We start from the raw sequence: 27,482 nt of genomic DNA on the forward strand, positions 1-27,482 counted from the left end.
AGCCTTTTTCCTATCTCTCGCAGGATCACGGTTAATCTCGCGATATTTGGGAAGTTCCGTTGGGAAGATGGCGGCGGCCGGGAGCGCCCTTCTCTTCTTGCCGCCGGGGACTTCAGACTGAGCCTTCCCGGGAAGAGTGGGGACGGTTGTTCCCCTGCCTCCCGGGAGCCCGAACCAACTTGGTTCCCTCGTTAGTGGTGGGGAAGGGTTTATCCTCTTGTGTAGGACTCAGGACCTCCCCACCGTCAGGATGAAGGCTCAGGGGGAAACCGAGGGTGAGTGACTTGAGGGGGAATGCAGGGGGCGGGACGCAGCTTGGGGGAGCCAATCTGTGAGAGGAGCTGGGGTGGGGGTGGCCCGATGCCTCTGCAGGGGCAACGCTCCTGAGGTCGTGGAGTCCAGGAGGCGGGATAGCTTCTGACTGTGCCTTCGTTGGTGATGCAAGGATCTGAGTCTCGGGTGATGGGGGCTCTCAACTTCTATGAAGGTTTCCTGCATAGCTAGGGACAATCACTTGGGCCTCGGAACGTTTTTAGCCTAAAGTTGATGGAAGACCAGGCGAGTGAATCTAAAACCTGCTTACACCTCGTTTCAGAAGAGATATCTGAATAATGACATTAAAAAAATACAGAGCTGTGTGTCAAATATCGGAGAATGTTTTGGCGTGAATGAAATGATTAGGACCTTATGATTTTAAAAGCTAGTAGTTCCATGGAACGTTACAATGTCCAGACTTACACTATTGTATGTTTATGAAATGCGTTGAATTTCATCCTTTCAATGGCTGGACTAACTCACAACTGCTGAAAAACAACTTTTCTGTGGAACCTTACTTAGATTCTCTAAAGTCCTACACTCTTAAATGCTTCCTTAGCATTTTGGATATAGTTTTGTTAATAAGGATCACTGTATTATGTTTACCCATCTTCTCCACTTTGAGCACCTTGTCTTACGCATCGTTGTGTAGTACCTGGCACAAAAAGTGTTTGATCATTCGTGTAAAGTATTTATCATCAGGCTTCTCAAGGAAAAGGGAGGGGAGTATTTTAAAGGAGAGGAAGAAAAAAGGTATACTCCTTGGGTGCAGAGGATTGGTGAATGTAAAATGGAAACTTGATGAGGCAGGAATTTTGTCTAGTTTGCTCATTTCTATATCCCCAGCACATAAAATCATGTGTGAATGAGTCTTGAAAGTGGGAATTGCCAACAATGTGTCCAGAACTGTAAGCTGGCTGAAACAGTCCCCAAACCGGTTTTCCAGAAGATGAGGACATTGGAGGAAGGAATTTGAATCTTGATTTAGAAAATGTCACTGCGTTAACTCTGATTGCTGAGATTATTTATCTTTCAATGCCAATATCAACTGTCACCTTTTCTGTAATCTCCCCACAACTAATAATGAGATTTTCCTTTTTTGTGTTTCAATTGTAATGTGTCTGTTTTTAACAGCATATCTCATTTTGCTTTCTGTGATGGTTATTTCCACGTTAACTTACGCACACCCCTTCACAGATACCATCTCAGGTGTATTGAGTTTTTGCATTGCCAGTGGTCTCTAGAACAGGTCCTAAGAAGTGTAAGAATTAGAGGAAGGATCACCTATATTTCAAAAGTAAAAAATTTAATAGAAATAAAGCTATAGTTCAGTAGTAAAATAACAAAAATTCAAAAATAAAAATTATAATTCAGTAATAAAAATTAGGAAGGCTGGAGAGCATAAGATCTTTGTTCACTCATAGCCCAGGAAACTGAGGACTTTTCCACCTTTCTCTTAGCTCTGCTAGAAGCTCATCCTTTAGTCATTGACATATTTCCTATCCATATAGTTTTAGTTTGAATTCAAACAGGAAAAATGAAAATGGCAAATACAGCCTATTTTCTTGATAATACTTCTGTATTGTTCTCTTAGAATTACATCAAAGTCTGCATTTCACATTGAAAACCAACTAACCAAAGTAAGGCCATGTTCAAATGTATGCTTTTCATATATCATGCAAGGGATTCATGCATATCATGAAATGATTTTGTCACTAACCCCAAAACAGTCTTGTAGTCTTGACCCCAAAACATGGTTAGAGGTGGTTCTTTTTTTGGTTTTCATTAAAAGACTGGATAGAAATCAGTTATGTTCTGTGGTGCTCATTAGTTTAGAACCCAATTTCTGTGTCATTTTGTTATTAAAAGTAAATAATTTGTATGTTTTGAAGTAAATGGTATTGAAAAATATTTCAACTGAGTTCTTACCAGGTTGAAGTGTGGGAGTTTCTTTTTGCAAGAAAGATTGTGGAAGGTCTGGAAAGGAAAGTTTCTAATAATGTTTTCTGATTTATATCGTAGAATCGGAGAAGCTGAGTAAGATGAGTTCTCTCTTGGAACGGCTCCATGCAAAATTTAACCAAAATAGACCTTGGAGTGAAACCATTAAGCTTGTGCGTCAAGTCATGGTGAGGATTAATGTAATGGATAAAGTGTTATGCTTAGATAATTATTTAATAAGCTAAGCTCCCTTTGTAAATTTTTTTCAAACTAGTTATTATAGGGTATCTCCTCAGCTTTTTTGAAAGAGAGAGAGGTGGGCAGGGAGTAGGTTGGGGGGTCGGTCAGAGGGAGAAGGAAAGAGAGACTCTTAAAGGACCCTGAGATCATGACCTGAGCCGAAATCAAGAGTCAGACCAACTGAGCCACCCAGGCACCTCAAGCCACTTGATTCTAACGAAATAGTATTTTCATTGTATATATACTTCTACTAGAGTTTGCAATTGATTTTTTTTTTTTAAGATTTTATTTATTTTTCATGAGAGAGAGAGAGAGAGAGAGAGGCAGAGACATAGACAGAAGGAGAAGCAGGCTCCATGCAGGGAGCCCGGGCCTCCAGGATCACGCCCTGGGCCGAAGGTAGGCGCCAAACTGCTGAGCCACCCTGGGATCCCACAATTGATTTTTTAAAATATTTATTTATTTTAGAGAGCTCAAGAGAGCATGAGTGCAGGGGGGAGGGGCAGAGGGAGAGGGAGAAGGACTCAAGCAGGCTCTGTGCTTGGGCTGAGATCACGGCCTGAGCCAAAACGAAGAGTTGGATGCTAAACTGACTGCCTCACACAGGCCTCCCTGGAGTTTGTGATTGATTCTTAATTAGCTTCACCTGTTCACTCTGTCTACCTTTTCCTCTATAGTACTGTTTTTTGAATCATTTGCCAGTATCAGGAGCCCTTAAGTGAAGACAGGGCATAGGAACTGGCTATTTAAAGTTCATCCATGATTCCAGTGGTAGTCAAATGATGCAGGAAAATTTAACTTCAATGATTTGACCTGGGCAGTGTTATATGGGTGTGTTCACTTTGTGATAATTCATAGATCTTTTCACTTAAGAGCCATATACCTTTTTTGTATATGTTATTTATATTTCAATGAAAGTTCCACTCCTCCCCACCAAATCTTACTTTGAGTACAGAGTAAGTTCGGTTTAGTAGATTTATTAGTGTTAAAACTGATCATATCTAAAAAAAATAAAAATAATAAAATGATCATATCTGTATAGCCCTAGTAAAAGAACTAAATTTGCTATCAAAAGACTTACTTTGGACAAATTATTGACTCTGAGTTTCCTCATCTGGAATGCAGAGGCACAGAGTATCAGTTTACTTTTCCACTAGTTTTGTTGTAAGAATCAAGTGAGATAATGCATATTAAATTGTGTGTTGCTAAAAGATTTCTGTAACTGCAAATTTGACAAATGTGTGAATGTCTTCTGGCTGAGGATTACATACATAGAATGTGGGGTTTTGTTTTGTATTGTTTTGTTTAATGTCTTAATAAAAGGCAATTTTTGCAGTTTGGGGATTCAGAGGTTTTCATTTTACGTTACAGAGTAGCCATATTCTAATTTGAAATTTGTTCTGTAAATGATATTGTCATTAAAGAGACATTGTGAGATAGAAAAATTCCAGGTGGCTACTAAGACCCTCTCATGGGGAACCGGAGTCTTGGTTTGGTTACCATAGCTTCCACTGTCTACTTCTCACTTTGCAGAATCAGAAACCTAATTTTATTAATATATTAAGACTTATAAGAATTTTCAACAACTGCAATAGTAACAAAATCTCAGTAGATTAAAATGTAAATCAGACTGCCAATTTATTAATTTACCACAGAGAGTTTATCTTTCCACTTACCAAAATATTGGTATCCACTGTTCAGAGCAACCCCTTATCTATTCAAGGTACAAGGGAACCCAGATTATTAATTAATCAGATGTTTGTTTTGTGAGGTGGAATTAAAACAAAGAGAGATGGATTTAGGCCATGGAAAAGCCTGAAAAGCTATCCTTGTATCTTAAAACTATTCACACTTCTAGGAAATGGAATCCTTTGGAGAGAGAAACTTCTTTGGATAGGGTTAGAAAAACTATGTCAGGGATCCCTGGGTGGCGCAGCGGTTTAGCGGCTGCCTTTGGCCCAGGGCGCAATCCTGGAGACCCGGGATCGAATCCCACGTCGGGCTCCCGGTGCATGGAGCCTGCTTCTCCCTCTGCCTATGTCTCTGCCCCATTCTCTCTCTCTCTCTGTGTGACTGTCATTAATAAATAAAAATTAGAAAAAAAAAAAGAAAAAAAAAACTATGTTAAATCTTTTGTTCTTTGGGAGTCCCTTTTTCTGGACTACACTTTGTTTCTTAGAGTCAATCTTTTTTTTTTTTTTTTTTTAAAGATTTTATTTATTTATTCATAGAGACAGAGACAGAGAGAGAGGGGCAGAGACACAGGCAGAGGGAGAAGCAGGCTCCATGCAGGGAGCCCTATACGGGACTCAATCCTGGGTCTCCAGGATCATGCCCTGGGCTGCAGGCGGCGCTAAACTGCTGTGCCACCGCGGCTGCCCTCTTAGAGTCAATCTTATTTTACTAAGCTTGATTTTATTTCTTAGATTACATGCGAATCACCTTGTTAGATTTGGGAACTGCCAAATCACCTGAGCCTCCTCATTTAACTGACTAAACTTAGGATGCAGGAGGCTGATCTTATTTATTGTACTTGATCTTCCTAATTAAAATAAGATTAGGGCATACCTTTTTCTATCTTCATGTATATGGATATAGATGTATCCATGTTTATGAACTTTTCCTCCTGTGGCTGAATGGACAGAGTAACAGGCGTCTATAGATTATCTAGAGTATATAGAGAATATAGAGTATACAGACTATAGCATGTAGTGTGTAGATTATCCTGAAATAGTGCTACTAGAATAAGTACCTTTACTTGAAACACTGTTGGCTTGGTCAGTTTTACCTTATGTTTTCCTACTTAATACAGGAGAAGAGAGTTGTGATGAGTTCTGGAGGGCACCAACATTTGGTCAGCTGTTTGGAGACTTTGCAGAAAGCTCTCAAAGGTTTGTAAACATGTTTAAAATATGCTTTTTTAGAATGCCCAATTTTTTAAAAAGACTGTTTTATACTTACATAAGTAATGTAAATTGGGATAGATCAACTTTCTATTCAAGGCATGCTTTTGCTTTTACTATGGAGTTGAGATGAGTTCCTACCTGAACTCTTGAAATATATATATATATGTAATATATATATTTATTTATATATTTATTTATTTTTTAAGATTTTACTTATTCATTCATGAGAGACAGAGAGAGAGAGAGAGAGAGAGAGAGAGGCAGAGACATAGGCAGAGGGAGAAGCAGGCTTCATGCAGGGAGCCCGATGCGGGACTTGATCCCAGGACTCCAGGATCATGTCCTGGGCTGAAGGCACGTGCTAAACTGCTGAGCCACTCGGGGATCCCCGAAACATACATACATATATATATGTATATGTATGTGTGTGTGTGTGTGTGTGTATATATACATATATATGATTTATTTATTTATGATAGAGACGCACACACACACACACACACAGGCAGAAGGAGAGGCAGGCTCCATGCCAGGAGCCCGATGCGGGACCCGATCCCAGGACTCCAGGATCACGCCCTGGGCCAAAGGCAGGTGCTAAACCGCTGAGCCACCCAGGGATCCCCGAAACATATATTTTTTATCTATTTTGGAGGCTGTGAGAAATTCAAAAGATAATTGATGGAAGGTAACCAACCATAAGTTAGCAAGGGAAAGTTCTTTTTTTTCCTTCATATGTTCTCTTCTAATGAACTTGTAATGAGAAGATCGACATTTTAACTTTAATAAAAGATTTTTACATTGTTTATGGACAGTGTTTTCAGGTCAGGAAAGCAAATAACATTTAAATCATGAGTTTGAATATCCATGCTTATAATGACTAGTTTTGTGTGTTTTGTGGGAGAATGAAAGTAAAAACAGATTTGACTCTGATCTATCACAAAGGAGCCTCATTCAGTTGAATACTGTTTTTTTTTTTTCTCCCTTGGGTGTCCTTTGAGATCTCAAGTTTGAGAGTGGGCTCCTACAACCTTCATCGCCCCTCCTAACATTTTCTTCTCTATGGTTAAGAATCCTTGTTTAGTTCATCAAAATGTAGAAGATCCTACTTTTGCTTCTTCCAACTCAACATAGAGTCTGCATATTGAAAAACTCTGGTAGCCCTTCCCAATCTGGAAATATGTAGAGACAGAGGATGGTACTTTTTAAAAAAATTGTGGCGTTAAGTCCATCGCATTGTTGTGTAACCATCACCACCACTATCCATCTTCAGAACCTTTTCATCTTTCTAAGCTGAAGCTCTGTACTTACTAAACAATAACTTCTTTCTCCCTCTCCTCAACTGCTGGTAACCATCATTCTGCTTTCTGTCTGTAAGAATTTGTCTACTCCAGATACTTCATATAAGTGGAATCAAATAGTATCTGTCCTTTTGTGACTAGCTTTTCACATAGCCTACTGTCTTCAGGGTTTATCTATGTTGTAGCATGTATCTGGATTTCCTTTTTTAAAAAAGCTAAATAATTGTATGTACCACATTTTATTTCTACATTCACCCATGAATGGACATTTGGTTTGTTTTCACCTTTAGAAATAATAATGCTGCTGTGAATATTGAATATTTGTTTTTATGTTGGTTTGGTTTTGATATTAATCTTCTTTATTCTAGCATTAGCAGATACAGGTGTCTTTTTGAAGTTAAAGATAACTTGTCCTAATTGAGCAACGCAAAAGGAAGAGGAGAAAGGTCCAACAATTTTTAAAAATAGATTTTTAAAGTAAGGCCCCTTCCCCTCAACATGAGGTTCCAACTCATGACCCCAAAATCAAGAGTTGCATGCTCTACTAACTGAGCCAGCCAGGTGCCCCACCCCTAAATATATCTTTTTTTGGACCCTTACTACTGCCTAGGTCACAACTAAGTCTTACTAATGAACTTGTTCAAATTAACAAGCATTTGAACTATTGAATGTAATGACTTGGAAGGATGGATATACTCTTTCGGATATTTCAGTCTTTGAAGAATAAAATTTAAGTGTTTGGAGCGTTTTGTGATTTCTTTCTTTTTTCTTTTTCTTTTTTTCTTTTCTTTTCTTTTCTTTTCTTTTCTTTTCTTTTTTTTCTTTTCTTTTTTCTTTTTTTCTTTCTCTTTTTTTTTTTTTTTTACCCTTTCCTAGTAACATCTTTACCAGCAATGACTGACCGCTTGGAGTCTATAGCAAGACAGAATGGGTAAGTAGTCTATCACAGGCAGAAGTATTTAACTTAGTGTTGACTTTGGGTGGCTTTATTTATGTGTCTTCTATTAATTTTTGTTTTGATTTGTTCCTGCTAGACTGGGCTCTCATCTCAGTGCCAGTGGCACTGAATGTTACATCACGTCAGATATGTTCTATGTGGAAGTGCAGTTAGATCCTGCAGGACAGCTTTGTGATGTAAAAGTGGCTCACCATGGGGAGAATCCTGTGGTATGTGTTGTTGATATTTCACTGGAATCTGTGGGGTTTACTTAGGGACATTAATTTTAAAATGAATTGTTGGGGTTTGAAATAGCTTGGGTTTAGGTTTTTTCATGAGCCACTGTAGAGATGATGTGATGGGCTATACTATCAGTAGCTCTAGAATTTAGAATAACATGGGTCCATCTCTGACATCATCCAAAGGCTTCGACAAGTGGAGACACTAGAGGAACACTTTCCATTTCATATCAACAAACATGAGCCGCAATTGAACAATAGGTGCTGGGGATACAGAAATAAATAACTTAAAGTTCCTATCCTCAAAGAGCTAATAATCAAGGACAGATAATCTTATACATAGCTAACGTCTCTGAAAAATCCTGTAATAGAGATGAACATTTAATATTTGTAAACAGACAATTGAATATGGACTTAAAGAGAGGTCCTAATGTTTCAAACAAGCTCCTGAAAGTTGATTCCTTTATAAATTATTTCATATATTTTGAGATTTAATTTCCCACCTCAACCCTATGGTTTATTAAGTAGGAAGAAGATGCTTTTTGATATTTTAATGTAAGGATTTTTTGTAGTTTTAATGTTTTTGTTATAAAGCATATGCTCCTAACAAAAGAGAAAAATTTTTGATGTTTTCAGAGGCCTTAAAGTAGTTTAAAGTTTTAATGTGATTTCTTTAATTTCAGAGCTGTCCAGAACTTGTACAGCAGCTAAGGTAAGCAAATGACATTTATATACCCTGATACTGGCACATAATTCTTTGTAGCTAGGCTTGTGTTTTTTTTGTTTTTTTTTTTTTTAAGATTTTATTTATTTACTTGACAGCACAAGTAGGGGGATTGGCAGAGGGAGAAGTGGGCTCCCCACTAAATGGGGAGCCTGATGTGGGGCTTGATTCCAGGACCCTGAGATCACGACCTGAGCCGAAGGCAGACGATTAGCTGACTGGGCCACCCAGACACCCCTATAAGTCAGTCTTGAGGTTGGTCAGAAGTTACTCTCCTGAGGACGCCTGAGTGGCTTAGTGGCTGAGTGGCTGTTTTTGGCTCAAGTCATGTCCTGGGGTCCTAGGATTGAGTTCCGCATCAGGCTCTCTGCGGGGAGCCTGCTTGTCCCTCTGCCTGTATCTCTGCTTCTGTATCTCATGAATAAATAAATAAAATCATTAAAAAAAAAAAGTTACTCTTCTGAGGAACATATTTTTTTTGGATCAGGATTTTCAGCATCTGTATTTGTTCACTTTCAGAATTGACTTAGCTTGGCTTTTTAACCTACTCCATCTATCCCAGGATTTCTCAATCTTAGTAGTATTGACAGTTTGGATTGGAAAATCCTTTGCTCTAGGGGGCTGCCCTGTGCACTGTAGGATGTTTAACTGCATCCTTGATCTCTCGCCACTAGTCAGTATTTCCTGACCCATGACAATCAAAAATATCTCTAGATATCATCACATTTTCCCTGGAGGGCAAAATCATTCCTGGTTGAAAACTACTGACCTAGCTTCAAGAATTCTGTGTGCAACAAAAATAAATAGAACTTAATTATTAAATCAGCTAAGGGTTGAGAAACTTGAGTCTATACATGGAAAGAACTTTTATTCGCTTTGAGAAAAATTGTTTTACATTTAAAGTATTTATGTAATAAACTCCCATCATAGTAAAAATGCTAGACTTAAAAAGTTTCTTAGCAGTTGATGGCATTTCCCTCTGGATTATCCTTTCCTTTTAAATTGAGTGAAAATTTACTTTCTGGGATTTTGAGAAAGTCATTACATTAATTTTATGTCTTAAATATAGCAAAGTTCTCAGATACTTCATGGAAGTGTCTTAAGATGTTAATATTGAGGAAAGTTTTATACTCAGACTTTGCAGTGATCATTTTAATGTATTCATAACCAAAAGCACCAAATTTGAACCACCTTTTAAAAACTGCAATGCAATATGAAAATAGCATTTTTTATGACTTAATTGAATCAATTAAGTCTAGCAAAAGTGTGTTGCTAGAATAGTCCAGAAAGCCAGTATTTCTGGTTCTAATCTAGAGTAGGAGACCACCAATTTACGAACCGGTGGTGTTTTTTTTTTTTTTTTTTTTTTTTTTTTTCCGGTGGTGTTTTAAAGTTAACTTGTAAGCTTACTTTGAAGTGAGAAGCTCAGAAAGAATATTAGCCTTTACATGCTATTTGTAGTTGCTTTGTATAGATCGTGATCCTAAGGTAAGGGGTATTTTGGCTATTGCTCTTGTGGTTTGTTTGTTTTTTTTTTTTTTTTTTTTTTTTTTACTTATTTGAGAGAGAGAGAGAGAGAGAGAGAGAGAGAGAGAGAGGCAGGCAGAGACACAGGCAGAGGGAGAAGCAGGCTCCATCAGGGAGCCCGACGCGGGACTCGATCCCGGGTCTCCAGGATCACGCCCTGGGCTGAAGGCGGCGCTAAACCACTGGGCCACTGGGGCTGCCCTTTTTACTGTTTTCATGGCATTTTGGGCAGTAAGTGTTCAATATCTGCTTAGTATATGCCTGACCAAATATCTGACATTGTTAGGGCAATTTAGCTTTCAAGAGACATTTTTTTTAAGTTTGAAAAAAGATAAAGATAATTAGAATTGTTGAGTTGTGTTGTATTCTTGAGCCAGCCCACATAACTCAGTTGACTAAGAATCCAAGCCTGAATAATGGGTTTTAGGAAGCGAGGGGTCTAGGTAGTAGTTTCTTTTTCCTGGGGCAAGTCCAGTCATAGGAACATTGTAGAATTGTCGTTTGCCTCCACAGTACTCCTCTTACTTTCTCTAGGTCTCCCCTCTGTCTCCTAGTGTTCATTTTCCTCTCTGCTCTTAGATTGTCATATACATACATGGAAGTGTTCTATATTCCAATTTATTTACTTGCATTTCCTCTCCAATCAAAAGTTTATTTTCCTCATGACATCCAGTCATCTCAGTTACATATTAAGAGGAAAACAAAGTGTTTTTATTTAAGCCAAGTCTTATCACTTAGGATCAAATTATTGGAGTATATGAATTATTAGGTCTTTTTTACTATCTTTTATCATGCTTATGAGCACCTTCTCCAGATAAATGGGGTAGAGAAAGGAAAACATTTTCTTTATTTTATTTTATTTTATTTATTTTATTTTATTTTATTTTATTTTATTTTACTTATTTATTCATGAGAGACAGAAAGAGAGAGAAAGAGAGAGAGAGAGGCAGAGACACAGGCAGTGGGAGAAGTAGGCACCATGCAGGGAGCCCAACGTGGGACTCGATCCCAGGTCTCCAGGATCAGGCCCGGGGCTGAAGGCGGCGCTAAACTGCTGAGCCACCGGGGCTGCCCTAGGAAAACATTTTCTTTTGCTACTTTTGACTGATTCTAGAAAACTTTGGGGGAAAAAAAGAGTAAAGCAAATTATTAAAATTAGTTTTATATTGCCATGATTTTTGGTACTTTGCATTAAGCTGAGTAATAATTATATGTTTTATTCTCTTCCCTCTCCCCTGAACTCCTTATAGGGAAAAAAATTTTGATGAATTTTCTAAGCACCTTAAGGGTCTTGTTAATCTTTATAACCTTCCAGGGGACAAGTAAGTATTTTTGAATTTTTTTTGCTTTTGTTGGAAAAATCAGTATAGTTGTAAACCATCTTGTGCTTAGAAAGTTGCCAAGTCTTTTGCCCTATCTTGTTTTTTTTTTTTTTTTTTTTTTTTTTTTGCCCTATCTTGTTTGTGATTTCTTCTTATACTGACAACTTATAGCTTCCAATTTATATCTTTTGAAGGTATTTTAAATAAATAATATCTATGTTAATGGATATAATGCTAAATGAGACTATAATCCTTGAGATGTCTTCAACACATTGATTTTTAAGCTGAAAAAAAAATTAGCTGTTGTGGAACTGGCTCATTATTTTTATTTTTAACCTACCTGGGATTCTGTTAATTAGCTTGGCTCTTTCAAACAGAATTGCCCACTAGGCTGTGTTAATTTTTGTATGTGTGTATTTTTCAACTTTTTAACTCTTGTTCTCTTCATCTACTTTCTAGCAAACTGAAGACTAAAATGTACTTGGCTCTCCAATCCTTAGAACAGGATCTATCTAAAATGGCAGTTATGTATTGGTAAGACTGGCTAAGGTATCAATTCTATATGAGCCTTCTGGATACTTTGTTCTTCTTTTTTCTTTTTTTAATTTTTATTTTTTTTATTATTATTATTTTTGGATACTTTGTTCTTAAAGCTTTTCATCTAGAGGGTTACTAGGGTTCTGTATTATATTTAAGGTGCATATTTTTATGTATTTTATCTATATCATATATCTTCTCCATCTCCTTTTACTTCCCAAATTATTGCATTCCATTTTCTCAATGTCTGAGTCGTTGGTTGGTATTCCATCAGTTTTATTGGAAAACTTGTCAAACCTGGCCTTACATCTGATAAATAATAGTCTAGTTGTAATTTTTGTTCACCATATTACTGGTTTATACTTGTAAAAAATCTCTACCTTCGAAGTGAAATACAATTGGTATATGCCCAGTTACAAGACAAGTCATTACAATACTTCTAAGACTTTTAACAGCTTCTCTTTAGCACATTGTGCACTGATACCTTCAGGACTTTAATACAAGCAAACATAGATTATTTGTCTCACAGGAAAGCAACCAATGCTGGTCCCTTGGATAAGATTCTTCATGGAAGTGTTGGCTATCTTACTCCAAGAAGTGGGGGTATGTGATCCTACTTTGCTTACTTAGAAAAAATTTTATTTTATTTATTTTTAAAGATTTTATTCATTAGAGAGAGTACATGTGCAAGCAAGGGGCAGGTAGAGGGAGACGGAGAAGCAGACTCCCTGCTGAGCAGGGAGTCCGATGTGGGGCTTGATCTCAGGACCTGAGCTGAAGGCAGACGCTTAACCATCTAAGCCACCCAGGCACCCTATTTATTTTGTTTTTTTTTTAATTTAATTTAATTTAATTTAATTATTTATTTATTTATTTATTTATGATAGTCATACAGAGAGAGAGAGAGAGAGAGAGGCAGAGACAGAAGCAGAGGGAGAAGCAGGCTCCATGCACAGGGAGCCCGATGTGGGATTCGATCCCGGGTCTCCAGGATCGCGCCCTGGGCCAAAGGCAGGCGCCAAACCACTGCGCCACCCAGGGATCCCTTATTTTGTTTTTAAAAAGATTTATGTATTTGAGAGAGAGAGAGAGAGTGAGCCAGCGAGTCTGGCAGTGCATGTATGCAGGGGAAGGGGCAGAGGGAGAGAGAGAATCTTCAGCAGACTCCCTGTGGAGCACGGAGCCAAGATCATGAGCTGAGCTGAAATCAAGAGGCAGTTGCTTAACTGACTGAGCCATCTAGGCATCTGGAAAAATGTTTTGTTTTAGTTAAGGGGTCAAATCATTAATTTTTTTACCTTGGATTTATAGGCAGAGGGAGAAAATTAGCAGTCACTTGTGTATTTTTAAATGGTTTCTAAAGTGTTAATACCTGCCTTCCCCCACTTACATTTTTAAATTGCAAAGTAAATTGTTGCTACTAGAATCAGTACTTCTTCTTCCATCATATTTCATAAATTGTTTTGGAGCATAAGTCCTCTAATCTGTGAAACGATTTTCTCGTATATAGTTTTGTAGAAATTGGAATGTTTTTCTTTATTTGATAAAAATAGTGATGTTTTATTTTTCGTAGGTCATTTAATGAACTTGAAGTACTATGCCTCTCCTTCTGACCTGCTGGATGATAAGACTACATCTCCCATCATTTTGCATGAGAATAATGGTAAGACTGACTGAAAAGCAATTGAAGGTTTTCTTCAATGTTTTAAGAATATTTAAAATAATTTGAATGTCCAAGCCTGGTTGTGTATTTCCTGATTTGCTACTTTCTACCAAAGTTTGCTGTTTTTTTCATTTTTTTTTTTTTTTTTTTAAGATTTTATTTATTTATTCATGAGAGAGAGAGAGGCAGAGAGGGAGAGGGAGAAGCAGGCTCCATGCAGGGAGCCTGACATGGGACTCAATCCTGGGTCTTCACAATCAGGCCCTGGGCTGAAGGCAGCGCTAAACCACTGAGCCACCCAGGCTGCCCCGAAGGTTTGCTGTTTCTATCAAGAGTTTGAATCTGGGATCCCTGGGTGGCGCAGCGGTTTGGCGCCTGCCTTTGGCCCAGGGCGTGATCCTGGAGACCCGGGATCGAATCCCATATCAGGCTCCCGATGCATGGAGCCTGCTTCTCCCTCTGCCTGTGTCTCTGCCTCTCTCTCTCTCTCTCTCTCTGACTATCATAAGTAAATAAATAAAAATTAAAAAAAAAAAAAAAAAGAAAAAAAAAAAGAGTTTGAATCTGAGACACACACACACAAATACTCTTAAGTACAGATACATGTGTACATACACATACATAATAATATAAAGCTTAATAGGTGCTTTTGAACACATTGTCTATCCTGAGAGAGAAAGAGAAGAACTATACTAAATCCACTGGTTTATTGACTGGTTCTTTTTTTTTTCTTCTGTTGATCATGGGACTTGTATTGATTTGGTGTTACACTGGAGTAAATGAATTAATGAAAAGGTATAAACCATTTGACCTAAAACAATCCCCTTTAATTATTACTTTAAAGGTGAAGAGATTAGCCAACTTACTAAAAAATACAATAATGGATGTTATTTTCTATTTGCATTTTTTTAAAGATTTTATGTTTATTCTTTTAAAAATATATATATATTTTTTAATGATAGTCACACAGAGAGAGAGAGAGAGGCAGAGACACAGAGACACAGGCAGAGGGAGAAGCAGGCTCCATGCACCGGGAGCCCTACGTGGGATTTGATCCCAGGTCTCCAGGATCACGCCCTGGGCCAAAGGCAGGCGCTAAACAGCTGCGCCACCCAGGGATCCCTTTATCTGTTTATTCTTGAGAGACATGGAGAACGAGAGGCAGAGACACAGGCAGAGGGAGACGCAGGCTCCATGCAGGGAGCCTGATGTGGGACTCGATCCTGGGACTCCAGGATCACGCCCTGGGCTAAAGGCAGGTGCTAAACTGCTGAGCCACCCAGCCGTCCCTTCTGTTTGCATTAAAAAAAATTTTTTTTTCTCATTAGAAGAATGAGAAAGCCCAACATGAAGTTTGAACTCACAACCCTGAGATCAAGACCTTAGATGAGATCAAGAATCTGAGCCACCCACACGCCCCTCTATTTCCATTTTAATACACTAAAACAGTGGGAAATGGCCTAATACCTCATTTGGTCCCCTTATAACTTTAGTTGTTGACTGTTCTATAATCCTAATTCTATTTAAATGAATTCTGGAATTGGAGAAAATAAATGTTGGTATTGAGTCTTTAAAATTTTTTTTTTCTTTGGACTGCATTGTTTCTTATATTTTGCTTTACTTACTGACAGAAATATAGGTTGTAGAAGATAGCTTCTCGCATTTCTAAGTCATATAGGTATTACAGTATCTGACAAATTATGGCAGACAAATTATGCGGAAGTTAAGCCTGTTTTTTGTTTTTAAATGTTAAGATCCTTATTTATTTGTGTTACTTTGGAGAGAGTACCTTTTTTCTTTCCTTTTCTCAGTTCCTCGATCATTGGGCATGAACGCATCAGTGACAATTGAAGGAACATCTGCTATGTATAAACTCCCAATTGCACCATTAATTATGGGGTCACATCCAGTTGACAACAAATGGTAAGTTAAATACAATTCTAGCATAGCAAAGTTCATTTTTTTCAGCTTCAAGCCAGTATGAAACAAGTTATTACTTTCACTTGCCTCTTTTCTCACTTGACTTTTTGGAGATTGGCTTTTTTAAAAAATTCATTTAATTTCTCTCTTCAATATCAATTTGAATGTTCTTCTCTGAACATATAGAACAGATTATCTATCCTGAGAGAGAAAGAGAAGAACTATACTAAATCCACTGGTTTATTGACTGGTTCTTCTTTTTTTTTCTTCTGTTGATCATGGGACTTGTATTGATTTGGTGTTCCAGATAATAGCTCAAGCTCAAGATAGATGCTTGATTAAATACTTAAGGGTTAATAAATAGGATGTTTTGAAACTGGGGGAAGAAAGTTGAAAGAATGAACTTTTTTTTAAAGATTTATCATTTATTTATTTGAGAGAGTGCACATGTGCATGAGAGCAGGAGAGAGGAACAGAGGAAGAGGGACAAGTAGACTGCACTGAATATGGAGATTGATCCACAACCCTGAGATCATGACCTGAGCTGAAATCAAGAGTCAGTTGCTTAAGTGAGCCATCCGGAGTCAGATGCTCAACCGATTAAGCCACCTAAGCTCCCCAAAAGTGAACTTTTTAAAAAACATTTAATCTCTACACCTAATATGGGGCTCAAACTCAACCCCAAGATCAAGAGTTGAATGCTCTACTGACTGAGTCAACCAGGTGCCTCAAAAGAGGAAACTTTTGATAGGCTTTTGTTAAATGATATGGACATGTCTTAGAATGGATGTTTAGATTTTTCATTTTTATATCAAGTCAAAATCCAACCCACCCCCTTCTTCTTTTTTTTTTTTTTTTTTGAAGGACCCCCTCCTTCTCCTCAATCACCAGTGCCAACAGTGTTGATCTTCCTGCCTGTTTCTTCTTGAAATTTCCCCAACCAATCCCAGTATCTAGAGCATTTGTTCAGAAACTTCAGAACTGCACAGGTGAGTTTTAAGCATCAAGCATTAATTCTTGTTAAAAATGTGAAAAACAAACTTCAAATTCAGATGATCTTAGACCTCTTCAGTCTTGCAGGCCTCGAAAAAGTACTGATGGGTATAAATGTCATGATGTTTTGTATTAGTAAGTGCTTAATAAGTACTTTTTCAATAAATGGGTGAAAGAAATAGAAGTCATGAAGGGAAAACTGAGCTGTCAACATTTTGATGTTATTGTGATCATTATGTTGATTCTTATTTTTCCAGGAATTCCATTGTTTGAAACTCAACCAACTTATGTACCCCTCTATGAACTGATCACTCAGTTTGAGCTGTCAAAGGACCCTGACCCCATACCTTTGAATCACAACATGAGATTTTATGCTGTAAGTAAGGCCCCATAGATTGTCGTAGATTATATTTGAACCCGAGATCAGAATCTTCCTTTATAGGATTACTGAGGTCAGGAACATTCTTTTGGACTACTGGATCATATCCTAGTTTCTCATTCAGGCAGGAAATTACAGAAATTTCTGAAACATACTGAAGAAAAAGAGCATGAGCTTCCAAGTCAGGAAATAACAATGTATATTTCATGGCCAAAATTTCAGATGAAGTCTCTTAATGGTATCCTGAACTTTGATAAGCTTCTAAGTAGATGTTAAGAATTCTTTTTTTTTTCCCATTTTTTTCCTTTTTTTTTTTTTTTTTAAAGATTTTATTTATTCATGAGACAGAGAGAGAGAGAGAGAGAGAGAGAAGCAGAGAGGCAGAGACATAGGCAGAGGGAGAAGCAGGTTCCCTGCAGGGAGCCCAATGTGGAACTTGATCCCGGATCCCAGATCACATCCTGAGCCAAGGCAGACACTCAACCACTGAACCACCCAGGCGTCCCAGATGTTAAGGGTTTTTTTGTTTTTGTTTTTGTTTTTTAAGATTTTATTTATTTATTCATGAGAGACAGAGAAAGAGGCAGAGACACAGTCGGGGAGAAGCAAGCTCTACGCAGGGAGCCCGATGCGGGACCCAATCCCGGGCCTCTAGGATCACGCCCTGGGCCAAAGGTGGTGTTAAACCGCTGAGCCCCCTGGGTTGCCCGATGTTAAGAATTCTTAATTTTTTTTTTTTTTTTTTTAAGATTTTACTTATTTATTCATGAGAGAGAGACAGAGACCCAGGCAGAGGGAGAAGTAGGCTCCATGCAGGGAGCCTGACGTGAGACTCGATCCGGGTCTCCAGGATCTCGCCCTGGGCTGAAGGCAGTGCTAAACCACTGAGCCACCGGGGCTGCCCATTAATGTTTCATTCTTTCAAGTGTAATGAGCTTATAATCTGACAAGATCCTTTAAGTACATACAGAGAAGAAAGTGCTAGAATGAATAAATTAAGGAAGGTCTAAAACCTCATCTGGACTTGAATTTATTTGAATGTTTGAGGATGGTCTAGACTAAAGTAGTAGTTCCAAAATTCTGTATTGCAATTATATTATACGGAGTGTTTTATTAAAAATACGGATTTTGGGGTATCCCTGGGTGGCTCAGTGGTTGAGCGTCTGCCTTCAGTTCAGGGCGTGATCCTGGAGTCCCGGGATCGGGTCCCACATCAGGCTCCCTGCATTGAGCTTGCTTCTCCCTCTGCCTGTGTCTCTGTCTGTCTCTGTCTCTCATGATGAATAAATAAATAAAAATAAATAAAAAGTTTTTAAAAAATACGGATTTTGCACTTAGGGTTCAGGAACCTCTTTTATACAGATTTCTGAGGTAATTTTTGTTAGCTATGTTAAGAAACCACTAATAGAACATTTATAGAAGAGGGGTCTTTTCAGCCAAGTGAGTAATTGGCATTTATAACATTAGCTGACCAAAGAATTCACTGTGGAATTTTATTGTCCAATGAGAAACTGTTGCTGATTTTTGAGGAGTAGGGGTTTTTCCCAGGTTATTTTGTGGTTGGAGTATGTTGGGTGAGTTGATAGTGTTCATTTGCTTTGTTCTTTTTGCCAGGCTCTTCCAGGTCAGCAGCACTGCTATTTCCTCAACAAGGATGCTCCTCTTCCAGATGGCCGAAGTCTACAGGGAACCCTAGTTAGCAAAATCACCTTTCAGCACCCTGGCCGAGTTCCTCTTATCCTAAATCTGATCAGACATCAAGTGGCCTATAACACCCTAATAGGAAGTTGTGTCAAAAGAACTATTCTGAAAGAAGGTACTGCCTTTCCTCTTGATATACTTACTGGCAAATGGAAACTGTTTGCTCTCCTGGTTCTCTAATTTGCTGGCTTAGCATATCACCTGTAGAGTTTTGTTTTTTGTGTGTCTGTTTTTTTTTTCTTTTAATCTGTAGAACTTTTATAACTGGTTTCCATTCACAAGTGAACTGAATTAGAATCTCAGTGGGGAGGAGTTGGGAATCTAGTTTAAGCTCCACATATAATTATGATGGAACCAATCTATAAATTGGGATTTGGAAACCACTGTTTTTTGCAATGGACTTACTCTTTTTCTGCATACGGTGATATAATTAGGTATCTAAGTGCCTGAGCCTTATAGAAGGTAGAAGGGATGCTGTGGGAAGAGATTTCTTTTTTTTTTTCTTTTTAAATAATCTCTACACGCAGTGCAGCTGTAATTCACAACCCTGAGACCAAGAGTCATATGCTCTGCCATGTGTCCCAGAGACTATTCCTTGAGATCTACATTTTAGGTTGTTAGGACAATGCTTCCTAGCTTTTAGTCTTGCCTGAGTATGTTTCCTGTCCTCATTCTTTGGGGAACTTAAGCATGTAGCTTAAAAGGGAGTAAGACCCATGACCTTTTTTTTCTCCCTGGATTCTGGAATGCTGATATTTTTCAAACACAGTTTGCTGTTAAAATACTGATGAGAATTTTGGCAACTCTAATTAACTGCAGTTAATTTTTTTACCTTAATCGTAAAACACTTCAGTAATAGAGATGTATGAATGGCAGGCAAAATGAAACAAGGAAGGTAAATCAGGAGATACCTTTTTTGGAATAAGAACTGCTTTAGAAATGAGAAATTTTAGAGTTACAGTAATGACACAGAGCATGTGCAAGTGTGCTTATGGCCCTTCTATTTCGTGTACTTGAATCCTGGGAGAATTTTCCAAGTAGTTTCAGAGCATCTGAAAATTAGTTTTTTTTTTTTTTTTAAATCATTTATTTATTTATTTATTTATTCATTCATTCATTCATTCATTCATTCATTCATTCATTCATTCATTCGAGACACAGAGAAGCAGAGACACAGGCAGAGGGAGAAGCAGGCTCCATGCAGGGAGCCCAGTGTGGGACTCGATCCCAGGATTCCAGGATCACGCCCTGAGCCCAAGTCAGAAGCTCAACCTTTGAGCCACCCAGGCATCCCTGAAAATTAGTTTTTGTAAGATAGTCAGAGTTAGTCCTGCAGAGATGTGTGCTTTCCCGCAAGAAAGTATGTGATCCTTGTCTTGGGGCTGCCAGTGTATTTGGCTTAGGAACCTATGATGATAGTTGGATATATGTGTATTGACATAAGGATAGAATTGTATTTATTTAAAGATTTATATATTTATTTTAGAGAGAATGCAAGCAGGGTGAGAGGGAGAGAGACTCCTCAAGCAGGACTTCCTGCTGAGGATGGAGCCTGACTCGGGGCTTGATCCTAGGACTCTGAGATCATGACCTGAGCTGAAATCAAGAGTCAGCTGCTTCACCAACTGAGTCACCTAGTTGCTTCAAGGATATCATTTTAGATTATAGCCCCTACATCCATATTTACCAAACTATGGGCCACATAACTAACCTCTGCAAACACTGATAGAAAGCAGGGTTTATGGCAGAGATTCTGGAGGTCTTCTTATCAAATAGAATAAAAAATTCTTGGCCACGTTTATTTTCAGAATTCACTTTCAAGGCAAGACATTTGTATCTGTCAAGGTCTTTAACAATTTAGGGATTAAATGGCCTTCATTTTAGAAAGTGGAAGTTTAGTTACTTATTTGTTTGGAATATTTATAACAAGCTGACATATTTTTTGGAATCGGATTCATTCTATCACCTGTGAATGATATAGTAGTTTTGCATGTAAAAAATGTATAGGATTTAGTTTCTAAGGAGACTGAAAATGATGTTCTGTATACTTAGGGATTATTATTTATTAGGATTTAGTCTTATATTTGATTATTTTATGATCTTTTTCTTTGCCTTTTAGATTCTCCTGGGCTCCTCCAATTTGAAGTGTGTCCTCTCTCAGAGTCCCGTTTTAGCGTATCTTTTCAGCACCCTGTGAATGACTCCCTGGTGTGTGGTGAGTTTTGAGGGGGCTAGCTCTTTTCTTAGGGCAGTAGTTTGGGCTCTTTATCTTCTTTTTGGAAAGTCAGAAGCTGAATTTCTCTCAACTCCTATATGTTTTGTCTTTCAGTGGTAATGGATGTGCAGGACTCAACACATGTGAGCTGTAAACTGTACAAGGGGCTGTCAGATGCACTCATCTGCACAGATGACTTCATTGCCAAAGTTGTTCAAAGGTAGCACTGGCTCTTTTCCATCAGACTCCCATTTAGAGGGGTATAAGAAACACTGTTTTCAGTATTAAAGTGAATGGAAATTTAGGAGGGAAGCATTTATTTATTTTTTATTTTTTTAAAGATTTTATTTATTTATTCATAGACACAGAGAGAGAGGCAGAGACATAGGCAGAGGGAGAAGCAGGCTTCACGCTGGGAACCTGATGTGGGACTCGATCCCGGGTCTCCAGGATCACACCCCAGGCTGCAGGTGGCGCCAAACCGCTGCGCCACTGGGGCTGCCCAGGAGGGAAGCATGTAGTCACTGTTTTGAATTCACCTTTCTCTGCTTTGGGATTCAAAAGCAATGTGAGCTTTAGTTTTTTATTTTTTTTAAGGTTTTTATTTATTTATTAATGAGAGACAGAGGCAGAGACACAGGCGGAGGGAGAAGCAGGCTCCATGCAGGGAGCCTGTTGTGGGACTCGATCCTGGGTCTCTAGGATCAGGCTCTGGGCTGAAAGCGGCGCTAAACCACTGAGCCACCTGGCCTGCCCCAAGCTTTAGTTTTTTAAATACCATCATGGGAGTAATAGGAAGTAAGGTAGAGTAACTTTAGGTTGGTATAGGATTCTTTTAGGAAGGAAATACCTGAAATAAGATGTAGATTTTTTTTTTTAAGATTTTATTTATTTATTTGAGATAGAGAGTGAGATAGACAGGCAGAAAGAGAAGGAGCCAGGGGGACAGCCAGAAGGAGGGGGGAGAAGCAGACTACCCGCTGAGCAGGGAGCCTGACATGGGTATTGATCCCGGGAGTCTGGGATCATGACCTGAGCTAAAGACTGATGTTTAGCCAACTGAGCCCCTAGATTTTTTTTTTACTTATCTACTGCATCACTTTTTAACATATGTAATATATCAAATGGTGGCATGTAGGAAGATACTTTAAGCTAGTCAGCTTCCCAGAAACATTAATATGTAATTTTGAGATTTTTCTAGAGCTGATGCTTGTGGCCTGTTTTGTAAATAAATTTTATTGGAACACAGCTATGTTTGTTCATTTATATGTTGTCTCTTTTTTTTTTTTTTTTTTAAGATTTATTTTTTAGAGAGAATTTGAGGGGTGGGTGGGGGTTAGAAGGAGAGAGAATCCTAAGCAGACTCTACTGAGTGGGAAGTCTGATGTGGGGTTTGATCTCAGTACACTGAGATCATGACCTGAGGTAAAATCAAGAATTGGGACACTTAACCGACTGAGCCACTCAGGCACCCCTATATATTGTCTGTGGTGCCTTTCGAGCTAAGATGGCAGAATAGTTGGACAAAAACCATGTGATCTTCAAAATCCTAAAATACTACTATTTTGGTCTCTTTAAGAAAAGTTGCTAAAATGTTCTAGAGCAAAGTGTTTTCGAAAATACTTTTTTTTTTTTAATTTATTTATGATAGTCATACAGAGAGAGAGGGAGAGAGAGGCAGAGACATAGGCAGAGGGAGAAGCAGGCTCCATGCACCGGGAGCCTGACGTGGGATTCGATCCCGGGTCTCCAGGATCGCACCCTGGGCCAAAGGCAGGCGCCAAACCGCTGCGCCACCCAGGGATCCCGAAAATACGTTTTTAAACTTATCTATAAGATAAAAAGTGCTTTGCTTTAAAATAATAAAGATTGTAGGGGATTCTTGGGTGGCTCAGTGGTTTAGCGCTTGCCTTTGGCCCAGGTGTGATCCTGGAGTCCCGGGATCGAGTTCTGCGTCGGGCTCCTGGCATGGAGCCTGCTTCTCCCTCTTCCTGTGTCTCTGCCTCTCTCTCTATATATATATCATATGTAAATAAGTAAATAAATCATTTAAAAAAATAATAAAGATTTTAGAGCAATAATAGCATCTTTCACAATATAGCTTTGGGATGCTTTAAGCCATTAAGGTTTATTTTTGTTTTATTTTATTTTATTTTATTTTATTTTATTTTATTTTATTTTATTTTATTTTATTTTATTTTATTTTATTTTATTTTATGATTTATTTTTTAAAGAGTTTATTTATTCATGAGACACACAGAAAGAGAGGCAGAGACACAGACAGAGGAGATGCAGGCTCCATGCAGGGAGCCCAATGTGGGACTCGATCCCGGGACTCCAGGATCATGCCCTGGGCCAAAGGCAGGCGCTAAACCGCTGAGCCACCCAGGTGTCCCACCATTAAGGTTTAGTTTTTTTTTATTATTATTATTATTTTTTGCCATTAAGGTTTAGAACTTGATGTTTCAAGAGCTTTTTCTAGTGTTTCATTAATTAAGGTAAATATTATATCCCATTAATCACATGTGAAGTCCTAAAAGGAGGGCTTTTTTTTAAAGATTTTATTTATTTGAGAGAGTGACAGAGCAAGCATGAACAAGGTGGTGGGGGATGGGCAGAGGGAGAGGGAGAAGCAGACTCCCCTTTGAGCAGGGAGCTGATGTGGGGCTCGATCCCAGGACCCTGGGATCATGACCTGCGCTGAAGGCAGATGCTTAACCACCTGAGCTACCCAGGCGCCCCAGGAGGGCATTTTCTTACTGAGTTCATTATTACCAGTTTTCTTTTGGTTTAGTATGACATGTAATTTGGACTTTGTGGTTGGTTTGTTTTGGGTAGTGCTTTAAAAGAGGTTAAGATTGCCTACTGGTACAGATTCCTTTTAGAATGAATTTGCCCAATGCTCCAGCATTTTATAGAACTATTTCTGTCTTACCGGTTACTTGCCTTACCTGAAAATTCCTTACTGTAAACCTCTGAGTACATATCTGAATTTCAGGCAAAATTAAAGCCTGTTTTCCCAAATAAAAATTGTTTTCTTTCAGCAGCTAATACATTGCTGATTTTGTTTTTTCTATCTTATCTTACAGATGTATGTCCATCCCTGTGACGATGAGGGCTATTCGGAGGAAAGCTGAAACCATTCAGGCCGACACCCCAGCACTGTCCCTCATTGCAGAGACAGTTGAAGACATGGTGAAAAAGAACCTGCCCCCGGCTAGCAGCCCAGGGTATGGCATGACCACAGGCAACAACCCAATGAGTGGTACCACTACACCAACCAACACCTTTCCGGGGGGTCCCATTACCACCTTGTTTAATATGAGCATGAGCATCAAAGATCGGCATGAGTCGGTGGGCCATGGGGAGGACTTCAGCAAGGTGTCTCAGAACCCAATTCTTACCAGTTTGTTGCAAATCACAGGGAACGGGGGGTCTACCATTGGCTCGAGTCCGACCCCTCCTCATCACACGCCGCCACCTGTCTCTTCGATGGCCGGCAACACCAAGAACCACCCGATGCTCATGAACCTTCTTAAAGATAACCCTGCCCAGGATTTCTCAACCCTTTATGGAAGCAGCCCTTTAGAAAGGCAGAACTCTTCTTCCGGCTCACCCCGGATGGAAATATGCCCGGGAAGCAACAAGACAAAGAAGAAGAAGTCATCAAGATTACCACCTGACAAACCCAAGCACCAGACTGAAGATGACTTTCAGAGGGAGCTATTTTCAATGGATGTTGACTCACAGAACCCTATCTTTGATGTCAACATGACAGCAGACACGCTGGATACGCCACACATCACTCCAGCTCCAAGCCAGTGTAGTACTCCCCCAACAACTTACCCGCAACCAGTACCTCACCCCCAACCCAGTATTCAAAGGATGGTCCGACTATCCAGTTCAGACAGCATTGGCCCAGATGTAACTGATATCCTTTCAGACATTGCAGAAGAAGCCTCTAAGCTTCCCAGCACTAATGACGATTGTCCACCCATTGGCACCCCTGTTCGAGATTCTTCAAGCTCTGGGCATTCTCAGAGTGCTCTCTTTGACCCTGATGTCTTTCAAACCAATAATAATGAAAATCCATACACAGATCCAGCTGACCTAATTGCAGATGCTGCTGGTAGCCCTAGTAGTGACTCTCCTACAAATCATTTTTTTCCTGATGGAGTAGATTTTAATCCTGATTTGTTGAACAGCCAGAGCCAAAGTGGTTTTGGAGAAGAATATTTTGATGAAAGCAGCCAAAGCGGAGATAATGATGATTTCAAAGGATTTGCATCTCAGGCACTAAATACTTTGGGGGTGCCAATGCTTGGAGGTGATAATGGGGAGACTAAGTTTAAAGGCAATAGCCAAGCTGACACAGTTGATTTCAGTATTATAGCAGTGGCTGGTAAGGCTTTAGGTCCTGCAGATCTTATGGAGCATCACAGTGGTAGCCAGAGTCCTTTATTGACTACTGGGGACTTAGGGAAAGAAAAGACTCAAAAACGAGTAAAGGAAGGCAATGGCACCAGTAACAGTAGTCTGTCAGGGCCAGGATTAGATAGCAAACCAGGGAAGCGTAGTCGGACCCCTTCTAATGATGGCAAAAGCAAAGATAAGCCTCCAAAGCGGAAGAAGGCAGACACTGAAGGAAAGTCTCCATCTCACAGTTCTTCTAACCGACCTTTCACTCCACCTACCAGTACGGGTGGATCCAAATCACCAGGCAGTTCAGGAAGATCACAGACTCCCCCAGGTGTTGCCACACCACCTATTCCCAAAATCACTATTCAGATTCCTAAAGGTACCGTGATGGTGGGCAAGCCCTCATCCCACAGTCAGTATACCAGCAGTGGTTCTGTGTCTTCCTCAGGCAGTAAAAGCCACCATAGCCATTCTTCCTCCTCTTCTTCCTCCTCTTCTGCTTCCAACTCAGGCAAGATGAAAAGCAGTAAATCAGAAGGTTCATCAAGTTCCAAGTTAAGTAGCAGTGTATATTCTAGCCAAGGGTCTTCTGGATCTAGTCAGTCCAAAAATTCATCCCAGTCTGGGGGGAAGCCAGGCTCCTCTCCCATTACCAAGCATGGACTGAGCAGTGGCTCCGGCAGCACCAAGATGAAACCTCAAGGGAAGCCATCATCACTTATGAATCCTTCTTTAAGTAAACCAAACATATCCCCTTCTCATTCAAGGCCACCTGGAGGCTCTGATAAGCTTGCCTCTCCAATGAAGCCTGTTCCTGGGACTCCCCCATCTTCTAAAGCCAAGTCCCCCATCAGTTCAGGTTCTGGTGGTTCTCATATGTCTGGAAGTAGTTCAAGCACTGGCATGAAGTCATCTTCAGGGTTAGGATCTTCAGGCTCATTGTCTCAGAAAACTCCCCCATCATCTAATTCTTGTACAGCATCTTCCTCTTCCTTTTCCTCAAGTGGCTCTTCCATGTCATCCTCTCAGAACCAGCACGGGAGTTCCAAAGGGAAATCCCCCAGCAGAAATAAGAAGCCGTCCTTAACAGCCGTCATAGATAAACTGAAGCATGGGGTTGTCACCAGTGGCCCTGGAGGTGAAGACCCGATGGATGGCCAGATGGGAGTGAGCACAAATTCTTCTAGCCATCCTATGTCCTCCAAACATAACATGTCAGGAGGAGAGTTCCAGGGTAAGCGTGAGAAAAGTGATAAAGAAAAATCCAAGGTTTCCACCTCGGGGGGTTCAGTGGATTCGTCTAAGAAGACCTCAGAGTCAAAAAATGTGGGGAGCACAGGTGTGGCAAAAATTATCATCAGCAAGCATGATGGGGGTTCCCCCAGCATTAAAGCCAAAGTGACTTTGCAGAAACCTGGGGAAAGTAGTGGAGAAGGGCTCAGACCTCAGATGGCCTCTTCCAAAAACTATGGCTCTCCACTCATCAGTGGTTCCACTCCAAAGCATGAGCGTGGCTCTCCTAGCCATAGTAAGTCACCAGCATATACCCCCCAGAATCTGGACAGTGAAAGTGAGTCAGGCTCCTCCATAGCAGAGAAATCTTATCAGAACAGTCCGAGCTCAGATGATGGTATCCGACCTCTTCCAGAATATAGCACAGAAAAGCATAAGAAGCACAAAAAAGAAAAGAAGAAAGTAAAAGACAAAGATAGAGACCGGGACCGGGACAAAGACCGGGACAAGAAAAAATCTCATAGCATCAAGCCAGAGAGTTGGTCTAAATCACCCATCTCTTCAGACCAGTCCTTGTCTATGACAAGCAACACAATTTTATCTACAGACAGGCCCTCAAGGCTCAGCCCTGACTTTATGATTGGGGAGGAAGATGATGATCTTATGGATGTGGCCCTGATTGGCAATTAGGAACCTAACTTTTTAAGACACAAATGGCCAGAGAAAAACTAATAAGTTTATAGGCAAACCACCATTAAGGGGTGAGTCAGACAGGTCTGATTTTGTGTTTAAGAATATGCTAGGAATCTTAAATGGCATAGCTTTGACACCGAGCTGGGTGAATTTAGAAAGGCATAGCCAGACCCTACTAAAGAGACCATAGGGTTTGATTCTGGTTACCAAGAATCACTTTTTCCTTTGCCAGAGAAAAAAAGAAAAAAAAAAAAGTTAAAATACTTGCTTATGAAAGGGA

At 39.5% G+C, this 27,482-nt stretch overlaps 1 protein-coding gene across 1 annotated transcript; it reads left to right on the forward strand.

Moving 5' to 3' along the window:
• The first annotated feature begins 35 nt into the window (after nucleotides 1-35).
• MED1 (mediator complex subunit 1) lies at nucleotides 36-27,456 on the forward strand. The gene is made up of 17 exons (XM_038547436.1): nucleotides 36-275; nucleotides 2,338-2,444; nucleotides 5,309-5,387; nucleotides 7,577-7,631; nucleotides 7,735-7,867; nucleotides 8,560-8,588; nucleotides 11,378-11,449; nucleotides 11,909-11,983; nucleotides 12,516-12,589; nucleotides 13,560-13,649; nucleotides 15,461-15,572; nucleotides 16,434-16,558; nucleotides 16,820-16,938; nucleotides 18,556-18,757; nucleotides 20,762-20,857; nucleotides 20,972-21,077; nucleotides 23,947-27,456. The coding sequence occupies exons 1-17, from the start codon at nucleotides 251-253 to the stop codon at nucleotides 27,197-27,199; spliced, it is 4,752 nt and encodes a 1,583-aa protein (XP_038403364.1). The 5' UTR covers nucleotides 36-250; the 3' UTR covers nucleotides 27,200-27,456.
• The last annotated feature ends 26 nt before the right edge of the window (nucleotides 27,457-27,482 follow it).

The sequence above is a fragment of the Canis lupus genome, chromosome 9 (assembly GCF_011100685.1).
Source record: "Canis lupus familiaris isolate Mischka breed German Shepherd chromosome 9, alternate assembly UU_Cfam_GSD_1.0, whole genome shotgun sequence".
Taxonomy (NCBI): Eukaryota; Metazoa; Chordata; class Mammalia; order Carnivora; family Canidae; genus Canis; species Canis lupus.